This window comes from Microcebus murinus, chromosome 22, assembly GCF_040939455.1.
Source record: "Microcebus murinus isolate Inina chromosome 22, M.murinus_Inina_mat1.0, whole genome shotgun sequence".
Taxonomy (NCBI): Eukaryota; Metazoa; Chordata; class Mammalia; order Primates; family Cheirogaleidae; genus Microcebus; species Microcebus murinus.
Genome location: NC_134125.1, coordinates 15,549,497 through 15,568,463, shown reverse-complemented (window position 1 = coordinate 15,568,463; position 18,967 = coordinate 15,549,497). Strand labels below are relative to the sequence as shown.

At 54.9% G+C, this 18,967-nt stretch overlaps 1 protein-coding gene across 2 annotated transcripts in view; it reads left to right on the top strand.

Annotated features, from left to right (window-relative positions):
* Positions 1–12,716, top strand: part of ACACB (acetyl-CoA carboxylase beta) — a 105,780-nt gene extending 93,064 nt beyond the window's left edge. For both annotated transcript variants that reach the window (XM_012756613.3, XM_012756617.3), the window contains 10 exons: positions 475–595; positions 2,294–2,390; positions 3,664–3,760; positions 4,327–4,462; positions 5,340–5,517; positions 7,574–7,686; positions 9,059–9,213; positions 9,933–10,103; positions 10,215–10,351; positions 11,045–12,716. In XM_012756613.3, the coding sequence (XP_012612067.2) occupies positions 475–595; positions 2,294–2,390; positions 3,664–3,760; positions 4,327–4,462; positions 5,340–5,517; positions 7,574–7,686; positions 9,059–9,213; positions 9,933–10,103; positions 10,215–10,351; positions 11,045–11,171 (1,332 nt within the window). In that variant the 3' untranslated portion in view covers positions 11,172–12,716. The remainder of the gene's footprint in view (positions 1–474; positions 596–2,293; positions 2,391–3,663; positions 3,761–4,326; positions 4,463–5,339; positions 5,518–7,573; positions 7,687–9,058; positions 9,214–9,932; positions 10,104–10,214; positions 10,352–11,044) is intronic.
* Positions 12,717–18,967: the final 6,251 nt, after the last annotated feature.

Genomic DNA, 18,967 nt, shown 5'->3' with positions numbered 1-18,967 from the left:
AGTTCAGCTCATTCCGGACCTTCTGCCAAAAATCCTCAAATTTAAAATATTTTCACAAATGTTAGTTGTTATTCCCGAGTGCCCCTTTCGCCATCTGCATGCCAACCGTTACCACTATCTGCAGCTGGTCTATCTTTTTCTTTCTTTCTTAGACCATGTTTTTCCTCTCATCTAGCCTTATGTAGCGGTAGCAACCCTTTCCCGCCTTTCTTTCACTTTTCCCAACGTCCCTGAATCCATCCCCACCCTGAAGCCCATGCAGGAGCTCACAAACTAGATTTCAAAAGAATCCATGGGATGGCCAATCCTTGTCTGGCATTTTCCAATCACAACAGTGGCTTCAGAGTCCTAGGGAGGGGATATTGCTACATAACTAGGCACAATCATAGTCAAAGGAGACAGCACAAATAGCAGAGCAGGGGCATTATTGACAAGCGCCAGAGACTGAGTTGGAAACTTGGCTTTGTTTTTTAGGATAATCACAGCCCAGTCCCTGTCATCACACCTACTGACCCCATTGACAGAGAAATTGAATTCCTCCCATCCAGAGCGCCCTATGACCCCCGGTGGATGCTTGCAGGAAGGCCTCACCCAAGTAAGTCCTAAAGTGTTTTGCCTGGGTCCTGAGTCCTGGGTTTCTTTCCTGGGCCTTGGATAAAGGAGCACTTAGGTAGAAGCATTAATATTTAATCCCATATCCAAGAGAAGTACCCCAAGAGCATATGCAGGAGGGGTGGAGGAATAAAGATTTTACCGAATGCTTTTCTTGAGCCATTGACCAAGAAGGGATAGAAACAGCCTCTGGTTTCTGGGGCTAATAGATGGAAGCGAGGTACAGGGGTGGTCATGACCTCCCTCCACTAAGTGCCCCGGGGTAACATTGGGGATCTCTCTCTCTCTTTGGCTAAACCTTCACAAAGGAACTCTCCGTGAGTTTATCCAAAATGGGCAATTTGCCCTCTTCTACACACACACACACACACACACACGTGTGAACACATATGTACACATGCACACACACATTCCTCTTGCTTTCTCAGAGAGGGAAGGATTTATCTCTTGGAAGTATATTATTTCATTCTGAGCAACCAGAACAGGACGGGAAAGCTGAGCTCCTGGTCACCGTACCCCAAGTCTAGGATTTCACGTGCCGCTCCCCGTAGACACCGGCAGGTCCTCCAGCCAGGCAACGCGGGAGAGGTGACCCTCAGGGGCCTGCCGGACTCCGGCCAGCGAGAGGAGTCCTGTGGCTCTCTTCAGCTATCTCAAGGGGCTCCTCATCTCAATTAAAGAATGTTGGCCGGGCGTGGTGGCTCACACCTGTAATCCTAGCTCTCTGGGAGGCCGAGGTGGGCGGATTGCTCCAGGTCAGGAGTTCGAAACCAGCCTGAGCAAGACCCCGTCTCTACTATAAATAGAAATTAATTGGCCAACTAATATATATAGAAAAAATTAGCCGGGCATGGTGGTGCATGCCTGTAGTCCCAGCTACTTGGGAGGCTGAGGCAGAAGGATTGCTTGAACCCAGGAGTTTGAGGTTGCTGTGAGCTAGGCTGACGCCACGGCACTCACTCTAGCCTGGGCAACAGAGTGAGACTCTGTCTCAAAAAAATAAAAAATAAAAATGTTCACCTTCTCCCCGATGTTGTCTCCCTGTGGCGCCCGGCCTCCCATGCCTGCACCTTGCGACCCCTCACCTGTCTGACTCCCCTCTCCTTGTCAAAACTGCCACCGCGGAGAGTATTAAAGTCACTGTTTCCTCCCCAGCGGTGGCTGTAGTTGACATCATAATATTCTTTCTCTCTCTGGGAAATTGAAGACTTTCTCCCCGGTTTAATGATGATTAAGCTGCAGCCAACAGCCGCCAGCGCGTCAGGGGTGGACTTCTCCGAGTCGGTGGTCCCTCCCTGAAATCCCACATTCCGGGAGACATCCATCAGCTCGCTTTGCCTCTTGGGAATAGAAATTGGAGCCCGTGATTAGGGTCTCGGGGTGTTAGGTATTGATAGGAAGTTGGTGGTGGTTGGATGTTCCATATAGGCTGAATTCCTAACTTTGCATATTTTTTACAGCCCTGTTTATTTTGGTGTTTATTGTTTTGTTGTTTTTGTTTTTGTTGTTTTGGCAAGGGGTGGGGATCTGTGTAGTCTTGGGGGGGAAGGGGCATTTGGGCCATGAGGTTCAAGGTGGGCTGTCATTAGAGAGGGTGCAGAACGGTCTCCCCAGCCAGGCGCTCCCTGGGGACCTCGTTCCCCCGGCCCCTTGGCCTGGCCTCATGCCTTTCTGCCCGCAGCTCTGAAGGGAGCCTGGCAAAGCGGATTCTTCGACCAGGGCAGCTTCAAGGAAATCATGGCACCCTGGGCCCAGACCGTGGTGACAGGACGAGCGAGGTAACCCGGAGGACGGGAGCAGGCTGCATACACCTGGCCACTCCAGGCATCGGGACCCCGGGCATTAGGCCTGAGGATCGGGGAGGGGGCCACCAGGGACATTTTCTCCCTGGCTCCAGGATTTTCTGAACAAAAAATTCAATTTGTGGGAATGGTTTTCTGGATATTAGAACTCCTTATTAAATCTGAATTGTCTGTCTGTGGCCTTAGAAGGCATCTCAGGTGACCTCCTTCTGGGACTGGGACCCTCCCCTCTGGTCACTCCCCCAGCCACGAGGGCCACAGACTCCCCTGGGAGTCGGAACGTGGCCCTGGGTGCCCTCTCTGGAAAATTGCACAGACACCGCATGCTGGGAATTCCGTTTCGGGAGGGCCACGGGCAGGAGCCCTTGTCGTAGTCCTCTAAGCTGAATCTCGGTCAGGGTCACGTCCCTCGTCCCTTTCCAAGTGTGGCTTGGTGTCTAGACCTGCGCTGTCCCATGTGGTGGCTGCTGGCCACATGTGATGATTGAAGTTTAAATTTAAGTGAAGGCCAGGAACGTTGGATCACGCCTGTGACCCCAGCACTTTGGGAGGCCCAGGTGAGAAGACTGCTTGAGGCCAGGAGTTCCAGACTAGCCTGGACAGCATAGCAAGACCCCATCTCTGCAAAAAATTAAAAAAATTAAAAATAATCCACTGGACATGGTGAGGTGAGCCTGTAGTCCCAGCTACTTGGGAGGTGGAGGTAGGAGGATCACTTGAGCACAGGAGTTCAAGCCTGCAGTGAGCTATGATTGTGCCTCTTGCACTCCAGCCTGGGTTATAATGTGAGACCCTGTATCGTAAATAAATGAAGGAAGGAAGGAAATACATTTAAGTGAATTAAAGTGAAACAGGGTGACCTCTTCTGTTCCTCAGTGGCACTCGCCACGTCTCACGTGCTCAGCAGCCACGTGCAGCTTGTGGCTACCGCATTGGGCAGCGCAGAGAACATAGCCTTCGTCACAGAAGGTTCTAGTGGACCTTGCTGCTCCAGACTCTGCACTGTCCCAACCTTCCTGTGGCAGTTCTTGCCCTGATAAGGAGACCCACAGGTCTGCCCACTTGGGAGGCTCTTCGCGCTTTGGGGCATTTCCTTTGCCTTTTAATAAAACGATCTGTCAGATTAAAAATAGCATCCTCCCCTGCCTGCACCCAGAAATGCCATGGCTGGGGCCGGGGGAACCCAGGTGCCTCCGAGACCCGCCTGGGGTGCCACCCGGGGCCTGGCTCACCTGTGCTCGCCTTCCAGGCTGGGTGGGATCCCCGTTGGAGTGATCGCCGTAGAGACGCGCTCCGTGGAGTTGGTGGTCCCGGCGGACCCCGCCAACCTGGATTCCGAGGTCAAGGTGAGGGGCGGGGAGCTGCGGCTGCTGGTGCAGCTGGCTCTGCCCATGACGGTGGGTGCTGGGGGTGGGGGTCCCACACCCACCATGCCAGCTCAGAGGGGGGGAGAAGCAGGGGGGACCCGGTGGTCCTTGGCCCCGGGGGGCTGGTGCCTGTTTTTCTGGCGCTTTCTCTGTGGGATGCACAATGAGTGCCATGCACCATCTTCCGTCTTCAGGGGATGGTACAGGTCCCAGGTTTGCCTCCCGACCTGCCCCTGCTGCTGTTCCTGCGCTAGGCCACAGAGCATGCTGGGCAGAGCCCAGGAGTCACAGAGCAGGGTCCTAGGAACAGTGTGACGCCGGCTAGCTCAGTACCTGTCTGAGCCTGACATGGGGACCACGGAACCCCACTGGGCTGCAGCGTGAGGGTCTATCGGGGTCCCGGGCCATGGCCCTCCTTCTGAGCCCGGGCTCTGCTAGCGGCGCCCACACGGATGGGATTGCTCGCCCTCCCGGGCCAGGCTCCAGTGGCTGTCCCTGTGCCCTGGGACAGACAGGCGCCTGATGCAGGCGGCTCTGTGTCCCAGGTGATCCAGCAGGCGGGCCAGGTGTGGTTCCCAGACTCGGCCTACAAGACGGCCCAGGCCATCGAGGACTTCAGCAGGGAGAAGCTGCCTCTTCTGATCTTCGCCAACTGGAGGGGGTTCTCGGGGGGCATGAAAGGTAAGCCCCCCCCGTCACGAGGCTGCCTTGGGGTGGGCACATCTCGACAGCCCTGAGCCCAGGAAGCGGTCCAGGTACCGTTGTCCCATCTTACAGATGAGGACTCGGGGGATGGAGGCAGAGGGACGTTGCAGAGGTCGCAGCGTGCGGGCAGGGCAGCCCCAGAAGTGACCGGGCAGACGCCTCCCGCCTAGTAAGGTGCTGAGGGAGGGCGTGCATTTGCCCTGCCTGCCGCAAGGGGCTGCGCTGAGCCTCGTGTGACCTTAGTGAGCTTTCTATGTCCCTGAGGGCATTTCGAGAGACAACGGCTGCCAGCGGGGTGTTGAGGACCGAGCTGGAGGGAGGAGCTGGATCTGCCATGAATCCTTGCTAGCTGGGGCCCTCACTGAGCCTCAGTTTCCCTGCTTTGTGAAAGGGGGGTGACCGATGCGAGAAGCCACAGTGAGGACCGTGCGAGCGAGTCCTTTGCACGTGGGGTGACTCTGTGGATGCTATTTTTGTGCGATCGGCATCGCGCAGGGCCACTGGGCACTTGGGGGGGTGTTGGTGGACGAAAGGGGTATGGGGGAGGATCCGTGTGCTGGAAACGGCAGGGCATGTTGGGGGCAGTCACGGGCGAGGATCCCAGAGACTGGTCACTCCCCGTGCCTCCCTCACAGATAGGGACACCCAGGGCCTTGCTGGGTGAGTGACCTGTCCAGAATCACACAGCCACTTGGGGAGCCATCTGTGCTCCCCACCCCTGGCCAGGGCTCTGCAAGCCTCCCAGCTGAGCAGGCTGTCTCTGGGACCCCGGGACGATCAGGACGGTGGCTTCGCACGAAGGTGAGTGGAGGGCCCGAAGTCGCCTAAGCCACCAGTTGGCTGTGCTTTTCAGACATGTACGACCAGGTGCTGAAGTTCGGAGCCTACATAGTGGACGGCCTCAGGAAGTACAAGCAGCCTGTCCTGATCTACATCCCACCCTACGCAGAGCTCCGGGGGGGCTCCTGGGTGGTCATAGACGCCACCATCAACCCCCTGTGTATAGAGATGTACGCAGACAAGGAGAGCAGGTGAGTGTGTCGCCCTCAGCCTGGCCTGGCCTTTTCTTGTCCTCCCAGTCTTGAGCCCCATCACCTTCGAGCCACTGGTTGGGGATCACAAAGGTTATCCTGAGTTTCTGAAGGAAGGAGGACCTCCAGTTTTACCAGTCGGGAACTAAGTCTGTGTACGATTGGATTTTCCCAAGAGAGTAAGGAGCTGGAGCCCCAAGGTGGTGGAGGAATGTTGTATCTTCTTTCAAAGGTTATGCTCATCTCCTTCCCACGGAAGTTTGCAATCAAAACATAAAAAGGAAAGACTAAAAGCACATGAGTTTCCTAGCAGCCAGGATGAAAAGGGAAATATGATGAGCTGTTCTTCTCTCATTAGACTCTGAGTTTCTCCCAAAGCTATGAGTTTCTGTAGAGGCTATTTTGTTCAGTTTCGTGACCCAGGGCCTACCACAGTTCCTCATTCCTATAAGCGGTCAGGAAATACTGGCTAAACAAATAACTGAATGAATACTTGCATGAGAAGAAATCAGTTCTTCATGAGAGAGAAACCTTCTTGGCATTTCCTTTTTTGAAGACAGAGTCTCTCTCTGTCTCCCTGGCATCATCACAGCTCACAGTAACCTCAACCTCCTGGGCTCAAGCCATCCTCCCACCTCAGCCTCCTGAGCAGCTGGGACTACAGGCATGTGCCACCATGCCCAGCTAATTTTTCTAGTTTTTGTAGAGACGGGGTCTCACTCTCTTGCTCAGGCTGGGCTCAAACTCCGGACCTCACACAATCCTCCCACTTCAACCCCCCAGAGTGCTAGGATTACAGGCGTGAGCCACCGCGCCCGGCCTTGGCATTTCTTGAGGAGGAATTTATCCCAGGGACTCTTATAGAAGGGAAAATGGCAATAATGCTTGCAACACCATGATTGATGGCTTCCAAGTGAAAACTATATGCTGTACAAGATGTAAAGACCTCAAGAGTAGTTCTACCCAAAACATAGGCACACCGTTCCTATGTGCACTCCCTCATTCATGCTCATTTTTTTTTTTTTTTTTTTTGAGACAGAGTCTCGCTTTGTTGCCCAGGCTAGAGTGAGTGCCGTGGCGTCAGCCTAGCTCACAGCAACCTCAAACTCCTGGGCTCAAGCAATCCTCCTGCCTCAGCCTCCTGAGTAGCTGGAATTACAGGCATGCACCACCATGCCCGGCTAATTTTTTCTATATATTTTAGTCGGTTAATTAATTTCTTTCTATTTATAGTAGAGATGGGGTCTTGCTCTTGCTCAGGCTGGTTTCAAACTCCTGACCTCAAGCAATCCGCCCGCTTCGGCCTCCCAGAGTGCTAGGATTACAGGCGTGAGCCACTGCGCCCGGCCCCATGCTCATTAATTCAATGGGTATTTATTGAGTACCTACTATATGCCCTATGTGCTGTGCATTATGCTAATCATTGTGATATGGTGGCAAAGGAACTGAGCCTGCCCTGTCTTCAGGGCGCCTGTACCCTCATTGGGGGGCTGCCGAGGCCAATCCTCCAGGAAGACAGGATACGGAGCAGTACTCGAATGGTGTCATCATTAACTTTTCACTCTGGCTACCAGGAAGCTCAGAGCTACCTATCACAGGGCTTCCAAGCTGTCTAAAGCAAAAGGGTGGGGAGAGATAGGAGGGTGGCTGGGACAGGACCTCGCTGGCCTCTGGTTGTGCCTTTATGAGCTTTAAAGAGATCAGAAACAGTCCCCCAGCTCTAGAAGAGCAGAAATTAGCAAAGTCAGAAAGGACAGTGGCTGAAGAGCAGGGAGGTTATGCTGTCATGGAGAACCTTTTGGCCCTGAAATGGCCCTCCAGACTTCAGAAAGTATTATTTTAAACAGTTGGCTCAGTCTCTCTGTCTGTGGATATAGGTACAGAGGCCCAGGGAGGGGAAGTGACTTGCCCAAGGGCTCGCAGTGTGTCGGTGACGGAGCTGAGAACTGACACCCAAGTCCCCTGGCTCTCTTGCCACCCACTTCTTCCAAGCCACGAGCTGTCCCTTGCTGGGCGACACCTCCTACACCCCCATCCCTGCCTCTTCTCTTTTCAGGGGGGGTGTTCTGGAGCCAGAGGGAACGGTGGAGATTAAGTTCCGAAAGAAAGATCTGATAAAGTCCATGCGAAGGCTCGACCCAGCTTACAAGAAGCTGATGGAACAGCTAGGTAAGAGGGTCCCAAAGGTGTCATCCCTCAGAGGTCATGAGAGGCCCAGCTGGCTCTGTTGCTAGAGGCTTGTTTTGTTTTTTTAAGACAGAGTCTCACTCTGTCACCCCAGGTAGAGTGCAGTGGCCTCATCATAGCTCACTGCAGCCTCAAACTCCTGGGCTCAAGCGATCCTTTTTTGCCTCAGCCTCCCCAGTAGCTAGGACTACAGGCATGCGCCGCCATGCCCGGCTGATTTTTCTATTTTTTTTAGTAGAGATGGGGTCTCACTCTTGCTCAGGCTGGTCTTGAACTCCTGAGCTCAAGCGATCCTCCTACCTTGACCTCTCAGAGTCTTAGGATTACAGGTGTGAGCCACTGAGCCTGGCCTGCTGGGGGATTCTAGTATGTTAAAAATAAGCACAAAACAAAGCATGGCTGCACTAATTATGAGATATTTTAGATATTCACATTTCTAAATCAAGCTCTTTCACATTAAAAAAATACATATATATATATATATATATATATATATATATAATGCCATAGTGAATTTATTTCTCAGCACTCACAAAATAAAACAATTCAAGTATTTCAGGCCAATGAGAAACATCATAATTTTGGTGGCAAAATGTTCCTTTAGAATTCCTAATCAGATATAAAGTATTTTACCAATTTTGCTTGAATGGTGGTAGCTTTGTTTCACTTGTAATCTTTCAATGTCATTCTCTTTAAATGTCCATAGGAGATGGCAGTGTCTTCATAACTGTGCTATTCACAAGATTCATTACGACGTGTGTGTGTGTGTGTGTGTGTGTGTAATTTCTCTGTCTGGTCTGGTATCTGGGTAATGCTGATCTCATAGAATAAGCTAGAAAAGTGTTCCCTCCTCTTTTCTGAGTTTGCGTAGAGTTGGCAGTATTTCTTTACATCATCGGCAGGAGGTTTCTAATTCTAGTCTACAAATTCAACTTCTTTATTCTGTAGGGGGCTAGTTATGTTATCTGTTTCCTCTTGGGTAAGCTTTGGTAGTTTATGTGTTTCAGGCAATTTGTCTGTTTCATCTGTGTTGTCAAGTCCGCACAGAGCTTCCTACAGTGTTCCCTTATGACATTTTACAATATGTATTAAAGTGGCAATCAGTGGTACCCCACAAGCACAGTGGGTCTGACAGAGGGCACGTTGGCGGTTGCATGCCGAGTGCCGTCTTGCACTCGTGCGTGCATTTCTGAGACTCCACTCGATGGAAGGGTGACATCAGCATCGGAGCTCGCAGCTCTCCCGGGGGCAAGGTCCGTGCCCTCTCATAAAAAGAACACCCCAGCCCAGCCCAGCCCAGGCCGCCTTCCAAGGTTGCTGGGATCGCCGGGCTAGCTTCGCTGCTTGCCTGCAGGGGCGCCCGAGCTGTCGGACGCGGAGCGCAAGGAGCTGGAGGGCCGGCTGCGGGCGCGCGAGGACCTGCTGCTCCCCATCTACCACCAGGTGGCGGTGCAGTTCGCCGACCTCCACGACACGCCGGGCAGGATGCTGGAGAAGGGCGTCATCTCCGTGAGTGGCCGGGGTGGCCGCGGGGCGCCCGGGCTCCAGCACAGGGGCTGGGCATGGGCCAAGCGCCGCACGTTACCGTCCCCCGGGCAGCTTCAAAAAAAAAAACCCACGTCCAGGTGGCGGTCCAGACGGATCAAGTCCAAGTACCTGGGGTGGGAGCCAGGCAGTAGGGCTTTTTTTTTTTTTTTAAATTCCCGAGAGATTCCAATAGGCAGCAAAGTTTGGGGACCACTCACCTGATCGCTCCGTGTTTATGACCCCTCAGTCAGTTTGGACCTGGGCCGGGTTTGGAGCCAGGGTTCCTGCCCGTGTGCGCCCTGCCCGTGTGCGCCCAGCCCCCGGCTGCCACAGCCCTGCCCCAGCACCTGTCCCCAAGGGCTTCCCACGGCCGCCGAGTCCCGAGCTTGTCCTTCCCAGCCGGCTTGAGCCTCTGTGTGAGCCTGTGTTTTGTGTCATTAGAGGTGCAGGTGGCCGCCAGGTTTGTATGGGGGACATTTCTTCACCTATAGCCAGTCTAGAGTCCCGGCGAAGTCCTGGCTCCGCCCCTTCCTGAGCAGGTGCCGTCGTCCCCCCCCCCCCAAGCCTCAGCTTCCTTGCCTGGGAAATGGGCGCAGAGGCTGGGCCCAGCCCCAGACAGCCGCTGGCGGCGTGTGGTCAGAGCCAGGGCCGGCGCCTCTTGCCCTGGCCGGGCTGGGGCTCAGGCCTGGGCCTGTCCGCAGGACGTGCTGGAGTGGAAGACGGCGCGCACCTTCCTGTACTGGCGCCTGCGCCGCCTCCTCCTGGAGGACCAGGTCCGGCAGGAGATCCTGCAGGCCAGCGGCCCGCTCAGCCACGTGCACATCCAGTCCATGCTGCGCCGCTGGTTCGTGGAGTCGGAGGGCGCCGTCAAGGTGGGCCTGGGCGGGGGCTGGGCGCGCCAGCGGGCATGGGGGTGCCTGGGACAGGGGGCAGCCTGCCCGGCAGCAGGGCCGCTCTCTGAGGCCGCGTGCGCCCCTCCCCAGGCCTACCTGTGGGACAATAACCAGGTGGTCGTGCAATGGCTGGAGCAGCACTGGCAGGCGGAGGATGGCCTGCACTCCACCATCCGCGAGAACATCAAGTGCCTGAAACACGACTTCGTCCTTAAGACCATCGAAGAGTGAGTGGCCGCCTCCAGCTGCCCGACTCCACAGCGGGCCCTGGGACCTTGCGTGTAGTCCCCTGGGACCTTGAGTGTAGTCCCAGGGCCTCGGGCCTGGCCTCATGCACTGAGGTCCACAGCCTGGGGTCAGGCTGGCCCCCCAGCAGAGAGACAGCACCCTCTTGTGCCCAGTCTCCCAGCACAGTGGCAGGGCGAGGCACAGAGCGGGCGCGGGGTGCTCTGAGGAGGTGTGAGTCACTTGCCACTCGTCCTCCCTGCCGGGTTCGGTGCAGACTGTCCAGGCGAGGTGGGGCTGGGTCCAGAACCTGCGTTCTGGCTGCCAGGCTCAGGCTGCTGGCCTCTCTGCCGGGGCCAGCCTCCCCTGCCCATGGGGTCCCCTGGGAAGCAGGTAGCAGAGCACAGGGCACCCCACTTGGGGGAGGAAGCTGAGGTTCGCGGGAAGTGCCTTGTCTCAGGTCATATCACACAGCTGGCGACAGTGGTACCTCAAGGCATTCTGACCCCTGGTCCCTAGTCCTAGTCCCTAGTCCCTTCCGCTCCCTGGGACCATCACCCCATGGGGACCACAGCAGGAAAGGAACAGGGAGCTGTGGGTTCTGGGATGTGGCCCTGCACAGGACTCTGCCACCCTAGGGGCCACTGCATGAAGTGGCAGGAGTGACCCCAGGCCTTCTCTCCCCTGCCCCGCAGCCTGGTGCAAGAAAACCCTGAGGTCGCCATGGACTGCGTGGTGTATCTGAGCCAGCACATCAGCCCAGCCGAGCGGGCCCAGGTCGTTCACCTGCTGTCTAACCTGGAGAGCCCGGCCTCCAGCTGACCCTGTGACCCTGGCCACCCAGCCATGCCCAGGACCACGGGCGCAAGAAACCACGCTGACTTGCACACCCTCTCGGGGGTGGGGGAGTGAGGTGTTGCTTATTTAAAAAAAAAAAAAAAAGTCCTGGGCATTTCTGCAGGGCTGCTGGTCCCAGCTGACTCCTGTCTCAGCAGAAGCCCAGGGGTGCCCCTTCCAAGCAGAAATAGCCTCCTCTCCATAGCTGGCAAGTTTGTTCTGTTCTGTCTCTTAAGACAACATTTTTGCTGCATCAACTGAAACAAATTGAACCAAAGCATCCATTTCCTTTCACTTTTTGGTGCCCAGGATCCAGGTATTCTTGATATCGGATAACAGAATCTTTTATTTTTTTACTCGAAGACCAGCACTTGATGTAAGCATCTCGTCTATTTCAGCCAAATGAATGGGCCACAGAAAAATAACATATAGACAAGACTAGAGAGAAAATCTATTTTTGTAATGATGCTTCTTTGGATACTGTCTAGTCGCCCAGGAAAGGGTATGAATGATTTTTTTATTAAGAGAATAAAATGGCATTTGTTCCCCAAAGTGGCCCTAGTGAATGAACCACTAGGAATGTCGCGTTGGTGGGCCGTGCCGAGCACGCTCATTAGATTCTCTTTTCGAGAGAGCAAATGCAGAATGAATGCGATGCCTGACTACAGTTTCCAGGGCCTTTGGAGGAGTCTTTTATGTGGCCCAGGGTCCTCTGCCTGCCTCTGCCCCCCAAGGAGAACAAGGACCACCCCCTCCCACTGCAGGATCGGTCACCCTCCCTGGGCTTGCACCCCCTGCCCAAGTACAGAGGGGGAGGGGAAGCCCGCCACTGGACCCACGGCCCAACTCGCGCACAAGTGTCACCGTTGTGATCGTCACTGCCATGCCCTTGAATTGCTGTTGCTTCCTCCCCTGTCGGCTTGATGTCCATGGTGGGCCCCAGCTGCTGGTGACCAAGGACCAGACTGTGATGACCACGCCAGTCTGCTCAGGGAGGGCTCTGCGATGCGACCTCTGGCACCTGCCTCTGAAGCCCTGCACAGCCTCAGGGCCTGCGGTCCTCGGGTCCCTCCCACCTGGGCTGGAGTTGCGGACCAGGGGACTTGGCCCCAACCTGCTGCCATGGTGGGAGGTCTGGCTGAGGTCGCGGAATGTTACGCCTGGCCAACGTGGAAGCCCACGAGGTTGCCCAGGGAAGCCTCTGCAAGCTGGGATGCTTGAGGATGTCCAGGTTTAAATAAAAAAAAAAAAAGTTCAGCCATCATCCAATGACAGCCCTGGCAAGTAAAGTGGGTTTGGGGACAGCAAGGATGGGAGAAAGATGGGTCACCTGTGGTCCCATCCTGAGGCCTGTTGGGGGGCAGTGGAGAGTCGATGCTGCTTTGGGAACTGCAGGCTTTTCTGTCGGGCGAGGCGCCCGTGGGTTTGAAGGGAAAGACCAGTCTGTAAACAGCTGCTGTCCTAGAACGGTGGGTGGGCAGACAGCCTGCCAGGAAATGTGCAGAATAAACTATTTTTCTGAAAAAAGAACTTTGCCATTGACTTGATTTTGTATCCTGTAGATTGCTTTAGTTTTTCAGCCTGGTTTCAAACACGGGCAGTGACAGTCAAATCCAGAAGCGCCCAGGGTTCATCTTTCAGAGTCACCGTGGCCGGAATGGGGTAGAGAAGAGAACAAGGGTCACCCACACAGGCCACAGAAAGGCTGCCTCCCTGTGGCTTGCGTGACCCAACAGGTGTGGACAAACCCTTCCCCGCCTCGAGCCAGGATGCTGTGGAGCAGCTGGAAGGAACTTCCCAAAATGTGATTTCCCCGTTCTAAGTGCCCTGGCGACAAGGTTTTCACTCAGCCCCGTAAGGCTTGGTGTGAGCCAGTCCCGGCCACCCGCCTTCCACCTGCTGAGTCTGTTGTCACTGTGCACCCCCGAATCTGCACTGTCAGTCACCTCCTGGTGAGCACAGCCTGTTTCTCCTGGGGAATCTCTTCTCTCTTGGCCTTTGTCTGGCTGACTCCTACTCATCCCTCAAAACCCAACTCAAATGGCAATATCCCCGGGCAGCCTTCCCCAACCACCTCTCTGGTGGTTTGGGAGCCCCTCCTTTGTGGTCCCCAGCCCATTTTCCCTGTTTTGTGCAATATATCTGACACACAGATTTGGAAGTAAAATGTATAGCAGAATAGTGTGTAGGGATCAGGCGCCGTGGCTCACACCTGTCAATCCTAGCACTCTGGGAGGCTGAGGCGGGAGGATTGAGCTCAGGAGTTTGAGACCAGCCTGAGCAAGAGCGAGACCCCCATCTCTACAAAACACAAACTAATTAGCTGAGTGCAGTGGTGGCACGTGCCTGTGTTCCCGGCTACTCGGGAGGTTGAGCCAGGAGGATCGCTTGAGCCCAGGAGTTTGAGGTTGCATTGAGCTATGATGACACCACGGCACTGTAGCCCAGGTGACAGAGCGAGATCCTGTCTCAAAAGGAAAAAACAAGGGGGGTGGGAAATAGTGTATAGGAAACACAGAGCCTAGAAGTATTTTTGATTTTTATTTTTTCCGCGTTAAAATATATCTAACAATATTTACCATCTTAACCATTTTTAAATGTCTAGTTCAGTAGTATTAAGTACATTCATGTTGTGAAATCAACCTCCAGAACAGTTTTCATCTTGCAAAAATGAAACTCTGTACCCATTAACACCTTAACTGCCACGTGAGTTGTATTTAACTCACACTAGTTTTGCGCCCGGGACCTCGTGAAGCATATGTAACTCATGCGTCTCTTCACCTTGGGAGCTACAAGAGCCATTTTTCAAGTTGCATATAACTCATGCACAGAAAACAATACACAATAACTTTTTTCACTAAATTAGAAAGGATCGTTTTGTTTTCAAAGTTTTTATTTTATGTTTGTAATAAAACACCATGGCCCCAAGAAAAGAAAATTTTTTTCTAGTGTGGCTGTCAACATGTTAAACACTAACTCCCCCCCAGCCCCTGGCAGTCACCATTCTACTTTCAGTCTCCATGAAATCCGACTACTCCAGGTACCTGCCCCAAAGAAGTGGAATCACACAGTATTTGCCTTTTTTTGTAACAGGCTTATTCAATTAGCATAATGTCCCCAGGGCTCATCCATTTCGTAGCATGTATCTGTTCAAGTCCTTGCTTACAGTTCTTTTGTGTCTACGCCCGGAAGTGGAATTACTGGATCATAGGGTAATTTTGTATTTAATTTTTTTTTTTTTGCAGAATCACCGTACTGTTTTCTGTAGCAGCTGCACCATTTTACGACCCCACCAGCGATGCACCGGTGTTCCGATCTCTCCGCGGCCTTGCAGACAGGGCTATGTTTGGTTTCTGTCTGTCTGACAGGAGCCATCGAAGGGGGTGGAGCCTAGAGGTCACTGTCACTCAAAGGGCATTGGCCTGTTTTACGCGCATGCGTCCTACGGCGCAGATGGGAATCTTTAGCCGCCCCCGCGAGTGTGTCTGTCGTTAGCCAGAGATGCTCCCAGTCGTGGGAGAAACACCAGGACAGGAGTAGGTTGAAGCTGCTTCTGCCCAGAGCTGGGGACACTTACCCCACGCAGAGGAAGCCAGGTCAGAGGATTTGGGTCCTGGAGCTGAGCTGAGCTGTCCCCCCTCTCCTGGGAGCGTGTGTTCCTGTCCTGTTGGCAGCCAGGGTGGCTATGGAAAGTGGTGACAGGTCCTTGCCCAGGGGACAGGTTCTCGTGGACGAGGCACCCCTCGCGGACGGGTGTGAGGCCTGGCTGCCCGTGTCTTTGCCACTGAAGTTGCCCACGGTTCAGCCACCAGCCAGGTCTCTGGCCTTCTAACCCTGGACTCACAAGGCCAGGACACCAGAGATCCGAGGCCCAGCGCCCACACCCACAGGAAAAGCAGTCAACAAGCACCGGCCAGAGGAGGCCATGGCGCCCCCGCCACCCACTCACGTCCCGCTTTTGATCACATCTTTTCTGGGTTTTGTGTTTTTGTTTTGTTTTTGAGACAGGGCCTTTTTCTGTCGCCCGGGCTAGAGTGCAGTGACGTCAGCCTAGCTCACAGCAACCTCAAACTCATAGGCTCAAGCGATCCTCCTGCCTCAGCCTCCCGAAGTGCTAGGATGACAGGCGTGAGCCACCACACCTGGCCTGATCAGACCTTTTCATCCCTTTCTCTAAACCTCCACCAGCTGCCCGTCAGGAGCCTACACCAAGCCAGGAAGTGCAGTGCCGTGGAAGGTTCTGGGAGACCTGCAGATCTGGGCTCAACTCCCGGCTGCATACCCTGGAAAGTTTGTGCCCCTCTTCCAACTAGCAAGCAGACAGCGTCCCCTGAGCTCTCTGGGATGTGCTTTTTATAAGGAGAAGCACGGTGCCGTTGAATCTCACCTCTACCCCGTACTGCTCGCATGCAACCTCCTTAGCCTCGGGGAGCCTCAGTCTCCTCCTCTGTAAAATGGGCATGCGTTTGTTTTCTATGGCAGCTGTAGCCACAAATTCAGTGGCTTAAAACTACATGAATTTATTATCCTATAGTCCTGGAGGTCAGAAGTCCAAAATGGGTCTCACTGGGCTGAGACCCAAGCATCAGCGGGGCTGAGGTCCTCCTGCCGGCTCTGGGGGAGAATCCGTTTTCTTGCCTTTTCCAGCTTCTAGAAACCCCATTCCATCTTCAAAGCCAGCACTGTATGTTGCATCTTCAAATCGGACACTGACTCTCCTGCCTCCCTCTTGTACTTATTCTGTCTGTCCTAAGGGATGGCGACAGCTTTATCCCATGGGAATCAGAGGAAAATAAGATAAATCATGTCACGGCACACCTGGCGTGGAGTAAGCCCCTGCGTGTGTTAGTGAATGTGTCACTCTTGTTATCAGAACGTGGATGATTTCTCCTGGAGAGGGAAGACAAGCTACATGAACTCAGAGCCTCAGTTTCCTCATCCGGGAGATGGGAACATCTCGCCGAGTGCAGGGAGCTGCTGCCTGACCCGGCTTTAACTCGGTGCACCAGGCGCTTGAGTGGAGGCGATTTGTATTTTTCCCCCATTAGTTAATTGCTCAGCTTCAGAGAGAACCTCGGAGAATCTCCCATTTGTGCTCTCTTCCGGTGTCGTCATGGCTTCTGCACAGGTGGCGCTCTGGCTGTGACCGGGGCTCTGCCCAGAGCTTGTGACCCTGTGACCTTTGCATTCTTGCCATGACTCAATGGGTACCTGGCCCCTACTTGCCTGTCGTAAGGAGCGGGTGTCAGGCCCAGGTGTGGGTCCCCCAGCCCTTTCCACATGGCGACTCAAAGCTCTGCTCCGGCCTCCCAGCTTAGCAGCTCGGGAGACGGGGGGCGCCCCCATCCCCTAGGTCCTGCCAAGTCCTGGGGAGATGCCCATCGGCCGCGACCACCATGGCCTGGGCCACTTGCTCCCCACTTCGACCTGTGGCTGGGGGGCTGCAGTGCTCTTGTTGGCCAGGCCAGGGTTGGGTAACAGGAGCTGGGCACAGGAAGACAGCCCCGGCCTCTTGCAGGGCCCCTGTCCCTGCTGCCTGCCTGGCCACCACTGAAGTGGAGCTCCGTTTAGTACTTCCTGACACCACCCCCAGCCCCTCGTCCCATGCACTCCCTTACTCATGAATCGCCACATGCGTGTGAGTCTGGTCTCCCCGTCGAGTCTGCAGGCCACTTCCTGGGTGGGCTGAGGAGTTAGATAGACTCCTAATGGTTATACCCTTCTGCTGTTAGCTGGGGAGGCAGATCACCTGCTCTATGCCTCTGAGCCTCAGTTTCTTCATCTGCAAAATGGGCATGATAACTAGTAAGACATGATCATAGGGCGGTTGTGAGGATTGAGTGAGCTAATCTATAGCAGTGACCAGCCCAGGGCCGGGCGCGTAGCAGGTGCTGAAAAGGGTGCACCTGTTTCCATCTTGTTGCCTTCCCTGAACCCAGGCAGACGCCAAAGAGGCGGCTCAGAGCAGCGCTGCTGAGCTGTAACCCTGGCGTCCCGCACAGGCTCAGTCCTACGCAACCTCTGAGCCCGTGCTTTCTGAGCGGCAAACAGCGAGCGCAGTCCCTGCCTGAGATGACGTCTGTCCGGCGCCTGGCACCGAGGAACGGTAAGTGGAGGCCATGGCCGTGCTGGTTTTACTGATAATGACAAACTCCCCCCAGTGTCTGGTGTGATGGGAACTTGGAGTCAGAATGGCTGGGTCCAGGGTTAGGTAGCGTCAGTCACCTCCCTGGGCCTCAGTTTCCCCATCTGTAAATGGCCCCTCCCCTGCCATTTTCCATCACCCGTCCCCCTCTCCCCATGAGCCACAGAGCTGCCACTGAGCCTTTATTGACGGGAGACAGTCTCTCGACACCACACTTACACAGCCTCGGAGCTGCCCGAGCGCGGGGGTCTTCATCAGCGGCGACAGAAACGACTCGCCGGGGCTCACGCAAAGCAGGTGAGCCGGGCGGGTCACACAGGCGGTGCCAGGATCGTGTCTGAGGGTGGTGGAAATTCCGCAGACAGTTCTAGAACTAGGAAGGATTTAACACTGGCTCTTTAAGACAGGGTTTAACGCTAGACCTCCCAGGCGGCTGGCCGGGCTGTGGATGAAGCAGAACGTTCTGGCTCTAGGGTTCAGGAGCCCCCAGACACGGAGTCAACATCCAGTGGGTCGGGAGAGGGGGGTGGCCGGCAACGCTGGTGCAGCCACTGCCGTTCTGTCTCAGCGTAGCCGGAAAAGCCTTTTTCGCCTTCTCTTTCCTGCAACTCACTGCCCCGTCTCCCCTCCAGCCCAGCTGCCCGCGGAACTTGCCACTTGGGAAATCCATAATTGACAAGGAGAGAAAAAGACACATGAAAATGGTGACAGGGCAAATAGAGGCAGGCGGGTGACAATACATACTGTGCATTGAAGCTGCACCGGCCCCCACCCGGTGCCACGTGGGTCACAGTTTGCTTTCTTCCCCCCAAAAACCACTCCCCACCATTCCTCCCCCCCCCCAGTGTGCCCTTAGAAAGTCCCCAAGCCCAAAGCAATGGCGCCTCCCTTCTTAGGGGCTCGTGGCAGGGATTTGAATCATGACTGAACGGTTAGAAAAATATCTGGTCTCTAGTATTAAAAAAAAATAGGGTGTTTCACAGTATCCAAAGTGCTTGTTTGTTCTAAAAAGAAGCTCCAGGTTGCCGAGGGATTAGGAGCCGGTTAGAGACGGGATTCGCTGATGATGTGGAAGTTAGGGTGCTGGGATGCAGGGAGGGACGGAGAGGGGAGGCTCATTCCAGGGGCGCCGGGCTGGGTTCGAAGAAGTGGGGTGAATGGGGGCCACAATAAATATAAATATATTTACACACGCCACAGTGCCCAGAGTGGCCCAGGAACCTGCGCTATGAAACTCTACGAGACTACCGGGCCGTGGGGCTGAAGGCCGCCCGGGCCGGCTCCTGTTTCCAAGTTCAGCTTGTTCCATCCAAGTTCAGCTTGGTCGGTGGTTCGCCAGCCCGTGTCCCAGCCCTGAGCCTGTCTCCTGCCGGCCGTGGCAGATGTCCCATCCGGTTCAGCCTGTTTCCCAGGAGAGTGAACCCCAGGCCCTTCCCCCTGGGGTGCTTCCCTGGCGCAACAGTGTGTCCCCAGGAGTGGGCTGCCTGTCCCTGACGGCGCCCAGCCAGGAAGCAGGCCGGAGAGTCTCAGTCCCGACACAGCCAGGGGACGCTGGGCTGTGTGCCCGCTCTCCTCTGTGCTTTTGCCTCGGGAAGGCCCAGGAGCTTTGGCGGGGGGCGTGAGAGGGGCACGGGGC